The 9,568-nt window shown below is 41.9% G+C and overlaps 1 protein-coding gene across 1 annotated transcript; it reads left to right on the forward strand.

Annotated features, from left to right (window-relative positions):
* Positions 1-5: 5 nt before the first annotated feature.
* On the forward strand, positions 6-7,220 carry LOC125529679 (the record flags this gene model as incomplete). The annotated part of the gene is made up of 8 exons (XM_048694106.1): positions 6-38; positions 335-2,314; positions 2,383-2,586; positions 2,965-3,057; positions 3,255-3,545; positions 6,188-6,358; positions 6,460-6,559; positions 6,929-7,220. Coding segments are annotated over 7 exons (2,868 nt in total), but the record flags the coding sequence as incomplete, so codon positions are not given.
* Positions 7,221-9,568: the final 2,348 nt, after the last annotated feature.

Here is a 9,568-nt window from a genome sequence, read left to right on the forward strand (position 1 = left end):
CCTCGGCATCCGTCCCTCCGGTTGTTGCTGCCCCGGAGGTATATATGCTTCTCCATTATGTTGGGCTGTGCTTTTGTTATTGCAGAGTCGAAAATTTTGCAATACATTTGGGGAAAAAACTACCTATTTTTGCCCCATAATACTTAATAAGTACTCCTACATCTCACGCTGGTGTAAGTGTAGAACAAAGAGCCTTTTTGGCATTTCCCCCCTTATCTGGTGATTTCATATATGCAACTTTGTAGTGTGTCTAGCTCAGTTGATGCACACTCCCACTGGCACCTGGGTATCCATCAAGATTCATAGTGCTCACCTTTCTTTTTCTGTGATGCAGAGATGGCAAGAGCGTCCTAGTTACGCAACGCGTGCAGGGCTACACCAAGCAGAACCTGATGCGGGGTTAATTCCTCCACGCAGGACGCAGGTAGAGCGTCCCAGTCGTCTCATTCACGTGCACCGGGATGAACAAGAGTATCCTGATCATATGATTGATCGAGAGGAGATACATGTGCCTCATGAGACTGTTGCAAATCATAGCCGTCAGGGAAATCGACCTTCACTTGGCCGTGGTATTGTAGGTAATGAGGAGAGACAAGTTTTTCCTCAAAATGCAAATGAGGTCAGAAATCATGTAAATGATCAGCGCCCTAGTTACCATATTCAGCCAAAGCGAGCGCAGCTGGCACGCCTGCATAGAGTCATTCATTCAGAGGAGATGCAGGATGGGCCTCTCAGCCATGAAATTTATAGAGAGGCGAGACATACTGAATTGATATACGAGGCTACTGCAACTCATAGAAACCAGAGAGTTGGATGCTCCACTGGCCCCCAAACTCCAAGTCTAGGGGAGAGGCATATGGGGACTCCTACTCAGATCATACATCAGGCGCACAAACAGCCTTATCATTTAAGTCATGCGGAAGGCAGTCAGATAGACTGTCTAGATGTGGATGGGGTGGTTCATCCGCCAGTCAACCAAGCAAATCATGGAGAAGAGGCATCCACTGTGATGATCGATAAAATGTTTTCAAGGGAGAGCACTTGGCCTACTGGATGTTCAGTTGGGCCCAACTCTGTTAATGGAGAGAAGAGAAAGGCATCAACCACAAATCAAGTCAAGCAACATATGCAAAAAGAACAGTCTGATGCAACTCCTTCAGAACACACACAGAAAGAGCATCCGGATCAGGCAATTCGTGAGCCTACCAATCATCTAACTAATACAGAAGCGATGTACTCTTTTCCTATAAAGGAGACTACTGCAAGGTGTAGCAAGCAGAAAAAATCAGAGTTAGTTAATGCCAAGACTATTGCCGAGAAGAGACATATGGAATCACTGAACCACAATATACAACAGGCAGAAGGGCAGACCTCTGATACTGATAGTTATGAAATCCAGGTCGATTTTGAGCGTCAAAGTAAGGCTAATGAGAGGCATGGCAACACTTCAACTCTTAACGGGCGGGAACATTTTACACCTCCGAATAAGCTGGCTGATCTAAAACAGAAAAATGTATGCACTAATGATGAAATCCAGAAGGAGCAGACTGAAGGTAATGTTTCCAAGCAGACTAGTGGTTGGACTCAGAAGAAGAATAGAAAAGGCTCAATAGCTTCATCAAATGATGGGCTTCAGCTTAAACATAGTAAACGTTTGGCCAAAGATTCATCTGCTGCCATGGAAAATAAACCTCTAGAAAGCGACCCTGGCAACCTGCAGAATTTTGGTCATAATGTCCAAGTGCCAGCAGATGCTATGGATGATGAATCAATTAAATGGGTGCCTCTTCAGCAGTGTCCCCCCTCTCCAGATTGTGAAGTGTCAGTTGCCACGACAGACACTGATTCTGTAGAAAGTGATGACGATGAGGACTATGTTGTATCTCCAAATCAAAGCATGTCTGAGTCTGACCATCCTGATAATGATGAGGACTATTGCCGATCTGTACATAAGGTGCCTCAGGAAATCTCTGATGAATCAGATGACCCCGATGTAACCACAACTCCTTTAGTTCCTGATATGTCTGACCCCGAGCATTTCGCGCGGAATTATTTACCTCTAGAGGTCAGAAGGGCCCTTGCAAAGGGAAAGAAAGCAGGAGGTCGTCTTTGTCTCAAAGTGTGGACCTTGCCCAAGGGTGTACGGATACCGGTCTCCTTGAACACTTCGGGCCTGCCAATCGGAGAAAATGCAATCATGTTGATTAACTTTCTAGGTGCACTGGCACGAGATGCAGTGTTGGCACCTCTCACATATGTAAGTTGGAAAAGATTTCCAAAGGAGAACAAGGATGTTATGTGGCACATTGTTAAGGTATGCATTACTAATGTTGGTTTTTTCCTGCCTGCAACTTTTTTCACACTGCTTATTCTTTGGTATAGCTTAAATTTGATGTTGATCCACCTCGCGAGTTGTCGATCCTGAGCTCCATAAGAAACAAGTGGAAGTTTTGGAAATGTCACCTAAAACTGAAACACCACGATCCTCATATAACTGAAGAGGAACGTCTTGCTGATCGAGATCCTCGTGTCCCAAAGGAACAATGGCGAGCCCTTATTGCATATTGGAATACGGAAAAGGCAAAGGTAGTGCTGTGCATTCTCTTTTGTTTGTTGTAACACTGTACCCCCTCTGTTTCAAAAAAGAAGTCCTTTTAGCACCTCCATTTTTTCTCAAAATACTTGTCCTTCTACACTTCCAACGCAAAGTTAACTCATTTGTATTCTTGCTTTGCCCTTTAATCAATGTCGTCAGAAAAGAGCTAATTAACTCTTGTGCTTGCATGCCTTGCTTCATGGGAAGAAAAATGTAATTTAATGACCTTGTGGTGAAAAATAGATGGGCCATATAGACTTATAGACATTTTACCAACACTTAATTCTAGTGCCCAACTCTAAAAAGGACAACCATTTTGAAACGGAGGGTGTAGACGTTTTATGATTGACAAATGCTTTTAAACACAGGCCAGAAGTGCTGCAGGTAAAGCTTCTCGGGCGAAATCAACCTATATCACTAAAACCGGAGCAAAGAGCTTTGCACGGATATTTCAGGAAGAGGTAACTCTTATTTCCTTGTGTTTCTATCTGGATGATTTGTTCATATGTTATTTGAATGAAAAGAAAAAAAATCCTATGTATTATATACCAGCAAGTCCATTACTATATTTTGCATGTAACTATAAATCCGAACTCATAGTTTTTGCCCTTGTCTCCTGGACGCGCTCAAGAACTGAAATGCCTTGCTCACCTTGCAGTCACGATCTGGTGACCCTGCTCTTGAAAATCCTGAAAGCCCAGAAGATGATTATGCACCTGCCATGGGTGCGAAAAGGAGGGCTAGTGCACGCACGTATACACCTGGGCCCTCCCCCAAAGACCTACAGGAAAGGTCAGACCCGCAAGCTGCGAGGGCCAAACGAAAGGCTGGAGATGAAGTCTCCACACCGAGAAAGAAGGTGGTAGTAACAGAGGAAAGTCGCCCCAAAAACTCTCTGGAAAATGCAGTCTTGGAAGCTGCGAGGGCTAAAAGAAAAGCTGAAGATGAGGCAGGCGCACTTAGGAAGAAGGCAGTCAGATAGACTGTCTAGATGTGGATGGGGTGGTTCATCCGCCAGTCAACCAAGCAAATCATGGAGAAGAGGCATCCACTGTGATGATCGATAAAATGTTTTCAAGGGAGAGCACTTGGCCTACTGGATGTTCAGTTGGGCCCAACTCTGTTAATGGAGAGAAGAGAAAGGCATCAACCACAAATCAAGTCAAGCAACATATGCAAAAAGAACAGTCTGATGCAACTCCTTCAGAACACACACAGAAAGAGCATCCGGATCAGGCAATTCGTGAGCCTACCAATCATCTAACTAATACAGAAGCGATGTACTCTTTTCCTATAAAGGAGACTACTGCAAGGTGTAGCAAGCAGAAAAAATCAGAGTTAGTTAATGCCAAGACTATTGCCGAGAAGAGACATATGGAATCACTGAACCACAATATACAACAGGCAGAAGGGCAGACCTCTGATACTGATAGTTATGAAATCCAGGTCGATTTTGAGCGTCAAAGTAAGGCTAATGAGAGGCATGGCAACACTTCAACTCTTAACGGGCGGGAACATTTTACACCTCCGAATAAGCTGGCTGATCTAAAACAGAAAAATGTATGCACTAATGATGAAATCCAGAAGGAGCAGACTGAAGGTAATGTTTCCAAGCAGACTAGTGGTTGGACTCAGAAGAAAAATAGAAAAGGCTCAATAGCTTCATCAAATGATGGGCTTCAGCTTAAACATAGTAAACGTTTGGCCAAAGATTCATCTGCTGCCATGGAAAATAAACCTCTAGAAAGCGACCCTGGCAACCTGCAGAATTTTGGTCATAATGTCCAAGTGCCAGCAGATGCTATGGATGATGAATCAATTAAATGGGTGCCTCTTCAGCAGTGTCCCCCCTCTCCAGATTGTGAAGTGTCAGTTGCCACGACAGACACTGATTCTGTAGAAAGTGATGACGATGAGGACTATGTTGTATCTCCAAATCAAAGCATGTCTGAGTCTGACCATCCTGATAATGATGAGGACTATTGCCGATCTGTACATAAGGTGCCTCAGGAAATCTCTGATGAATCAGATGACCCCGATGTAACCACAACTCCTTTAGTTCCTGATATGTCTGACCCCGAGCATTTCGCGCGGAATTATTTACCTCTAGAGGTCAGAAGGGCCCTTGCAAAGGGAAAGAAAGCAGGAGGTCGTCTTTGTCTCAAAGTGTGGACCTTGCCCAAGGGTGTACGGATACCGGTCTCCTTGAACACTTCGGGCCTGCCAATCGGAGAAAATGCAATCATGTTGATTAACTTTCTAGGTGCACTGGCACGAGATGCAGTGTTGGCACCTCTCACATATGTAAGTTGGAAAAGATTTCCAAAGGAGAACAAGGATGTTATGTGGCACATTGTTAAGGTATGCATTACTAATGTTGGTTTTTTCCTGCCTGCAACTTTTTTCACACTGCTTATTCTTTGGTATAGCTTAAATTTGATGTTGATCCACCTCGCGAGTTGTCGATCCTGAGCTCCATAAGAAACAAGTGGAAGTTTTGGAAATGTCACCTAAAACTGAAACACCACGATCCTCATATAACTGAAGAGGAACGTCTTGCTGATCGAGATCCTCGTGTCCCAAAGGAACAATGGCGAGCCCTTATTGCATATTGGAATACGGAAAAGGCAAAGGTAGTGCTGTGCATTCTCTTTTGTTTGTTGTAACACTGTACCCCCTCTGTTTCAAAAAAGAAGTCCTTTTAGCACCTCCATTTTTTCTCAAAATACTTGTCCTTCTACACTTCCAACGCAAAGTTAACTCATTTGTATTCTTGCTTTGCCCTTTAATCAATGTCGTCAGAAAAGAGCTAATTAACTCTTGTGCTTGCATGCCTTGCTTCATGGGAAGAAAAATGTAATTTAATGACCTTGTGGTGAAAAATAGATGGGCCATATAGACTTATAGACATTTTACCAACACTTAATTCTAGTGCCCAACTCTAAAAAGGACAACCATTTTGAAACGGAGGGTGTAGACGTTTTATGATTGACAAATGCTTTTAAACACAGGCCAGAAGTGCTGCAGGTAAAGCTTCTCGGGCGAGATCAACCTATATCACTAAAACCGGAGCAAAGAGCTTTGCACGGATATTTCAGGAAGAGGTAACTCTTATTTCCTTGTTTTCTATCTGGATGATTTGTTCGGATGTTATTTGAATGAAAAGAAAAAAAATCCTATGTATTATATACCAGCAAGTCCATTACTATATTTTGCATGTAACTATAAATCCGAACTCATAGTTTTTGCCCTTGTCTCCTGGACGCGCTCAAGAACTGAAATGCCTTGCTCACCTTGCAGTCACGATCTGGTGACCCTGCTCTTGAAAATCCTGAAAGCCCAGAAGATGATTATGCACCTGCCATGGGTGCGAAAAGGAGGGCTAGTGCACGCACGTATACACCTGGGCCCTCCCCCAAAGACCTACAGGAAAGGTCAGACCCGCAAGCTGCGAGGGCCAAACGAAAGGCTGGAGATGAAGTCTCCACACCGAGAAAGAAGGTGGTAGTAACAGAGGAAAGTCGCCCCAAAAACTCTCTGGAAAATGCAGTCTTGGAAGCTGCGAGGGCTAAAAGAAAAGCTGAAGATGAGGCAGCCGCTCTAAGGAAGAAGGTGATGGTGATGGAGGAAAGTCAGAAAAAGCTGCAGGAGGACTTGGCAAGAGTGAAAAAAGCAATGAGTGCTATGCAGAAGATGATGTCAACTGGTGGCTTACCAAATGGAATAACGGATGAACCAGTGATGCTACCAAGTTTCCAACAGGTAAAATCCTTTTAGTGAACTTATTTGACTGTGGGAGATATGTAGCTGATATTGGCTTGCGACAATGTATCTAAACCAGACCTTTTCTTGTTATGTGCCAGGAACGAAATGAAGCGAACTCCGATGATGTTCTGGAGCCGCATATTGTTTACTCAGGGCCACGTCATCCTTCCTCGCATAATCAAAGGACTCGATGAGATGGTAATTCCATCTCATATGTCCAAATGCAGACTCGATGAGATGGTAATACCATCTCATTATGTCCAAATACGCCTCCTCGAGAGCCGGGAGGTGAAACAATAATAATTAAACCCAAAATGTTTAAGAGTATGTGGTTTACTGAAAGCAGCGAAATGCACCTGAGCTCACATGCACCTGCGGTGAACAGGATAATAAACATAACTTAATTGTCAAAAAAATAGTGAATTTTTTCCATGAAATTTACAAGCATAAAAAGGACTAGGGAGTCTACACGCCTCGCTGTTTTTCTTTCTTTCAGAAATGCACATCCCGTATTTTTTTTAAAAATCTGTGCGCCTTTGACTTATCGGGCTCATTCTTGTTTTGCAGATTGGACCTGATCGACTGATACTTCGGGTACAAAGCGGCACTAGTGTTCGCCATTTAGCCGGATCTTAGTTTTATAGGCACCATTTATGGTTTCTCTCGGGTAGAAGTGATCACATTTCACCCATATGATCGCAATCTCTTGTCATGTTTCTTGCACTGTTGTAAGAGGGCAACTAGTTGTCTATCCTGATATGTAGGACTGAGAAGAGAACTAATCATATTTTGCTGATATATGTGATGACAAAGGAGTGTTGCCCGAACATAAGCAAAATTTACCAATGTCGTTAAGGAACTTCGTTTTCAAACTTGACGGCGTGTCGCTGAAGTGACGCCATGGCATCTTCTATATCTAAATAGCTAGTCCCCACTATCTTATTTCTCTCGACATGCAAGCATGACACCTCATCATTGAACATGCATGGAAAAAGGTCCACCTCAAAATGCAATTATCAATAATAAAAATCCACCTCAACATGCAAACATTCATGCATGGAAAACTCCATTCAATGATGCTATTTACATTTACATCTTATATTAGTTCAAGAATTAGTATTTCAAATATTCATTTTTCATATAACCAAAACCTAATTGAAATATTGAAAAACAGTCCCGCAACAACGTGCGGGGCATCATCTAGTTTCTAAAGTTGTTGGCCACAGCATAGCCAAATAACCTGGCAGAGGGAAATATTAATGCCACATCTCAATTTGTATATGTTATGGAAGGTTATATCTGTCAAAATGGAAGGTCATATTAAGACCAAAATGATCTGTTGGCTTGTTTGCTCTGATGTACACATGTAAAGAAGCTGAAAATGATTCCAACTAAATATGAAGCTGAGCAGGAGTAGATTTCTTCCTATGTTCTGCCATTTGCTGTATCCTTAAAAGCTTGGCATATCTTCCATGACACATGCTTGGAGCACAGCCCCAAGCAGAGTGAGATGTGCCCTATACATATCTTCAGGATTCACTGCGGTGCTGCCGTCGCACGCCCCTATCCCTCCGCTCTCCACCTAGTTGGAAGATGCAAATTGTAGATCATTCTGTTCCAATAGGACTGCGATTGCTGATGCTAATGTTAGGAGGAACCGAGGTCGAGTTACATCATGTTGTTAGTCACCGGATTTGCTCTAACTTATTTAAGCTACAACGTGGAATGTTTTGTTTTGATGAAATGAATTATAAGCTTTGCACTCTAACACTCCTACCTAAACTATGAAATCATTTGCAACAATCCTACACTTTTCTAAACCATTTAACATGAACCCCACCCTTGGTATGGATAGTCGTTTTTTCTATTTCGGTGTTTGTAGAAAATGTGAAAAATATTCATGGATGTAAGGAATGCTATGAAACGATAGCTCGCAAAGCTCATAAAAAAGGAGGGATAAATAAATCCATGTTGCCTTTGCTTTGAAAAAACACACAAAAAGAAACATGAAGTGCCATATGTTTAGTATGCATCTTTGTATAGGTTATCATTTGCAATATTCCCTACGTTTGTGAATTATTTCAGAATTTTATGGAACATTTGAGTTAAGGACATGTCTAAGGTATGGAGTGGCTTTGTCTCTTAGAGTGCCCAAATAGCCTGAAACAATTTTTGAGTGTAAATAATGCTACCATGAGAACAATAAAAGGCATTTGTGTAGCAGAGAAATAATAAGAAAATAGATAAAAGAATTACACATGCTATTTTCACATGACACTTTTGTTATGATTTTTTGTGGGGTAGCGTCTCATGGTGTCTACACCTGATTTTTCCATCAATTTTGAAAATCCACAAAATGCAGAACAACTATACAAAACCAGGATTAGGGTTTAAGTTAATTGAATTTAATAAGTTCACGATTCAATATAAAATAGATGAATAAGTCACAATTCAAATCGAATCAAATGCCATAGTTCATACATTTAAAATCCATTACATACTACTCCCTCTGCAAAGAAATATAAGATCGTTTACATCACTAATAGACTCTATTAGTGATCTAAGCGATCTTATATTTCTTTACAGAGGGAGTACCTCATTTCTGAAATGTATGCCGTTAGAACCTTTTACACAAACTGCAATGCAAGACCTCATTTCATTCATAGTCATCATATGACATACGGAAATAAATGAAAGCATTTTCATGTGCAAAGATGGTGGGGATGAGATGTAAGAAAAACCGGCTTCTGCGCACTGAGCTAGATTTTGTAAGTTCAAACCCCTCTTCGGATTATTTGTCGTTGCATTTTGGTCATGCTTGGTTGCACGCCAAAAATTAGCTAGTCAATACTTTGGCATACCAAAATTCTGCAACTCCAAAATTTACAAAGAAATTGCCAAGTCTTGTGAGATGACCAACACAAGTTGATAATTAGTCAACTGGTAGCCAAATTCTCTTAGCTTGCTCGTGTATTATCCGCGAACTTTTGGCTAGCCAATGTGTTAGTAAGTTAATCTTTGTAATGCCAAAACTTATTGGTAACTGTGAACCAACCTGCGGTTGAATGGTTAGAAGGACGGTGATATCTTCAGTCCATCAGAGTTAAAGTCCTAGATGACACGTGGAAAAGAATTCTATGAGACCAGGTGTAACGCCCTCGATGCGGCTATATCTCCTATGTGTCGAAGCACGACTTAGAGGCATAA

This window comes from Triticum urartu, unplaced genomic scaffold (genome assembly GCF_003073215.2).
Source record: "Triticum urartu cultivar G1812 unplaced genomic scaffold, Tu2.1 TuUngrouped_contig_5766, whole genome shotgun sequence".
In the NCBI taxonomy this organism is placed as follows: Eukaryota; Viridiplantae; Streptophyta; class Magnoliopsida; order Poales; family Poaceae; genus Triticum; species Triticum urartu.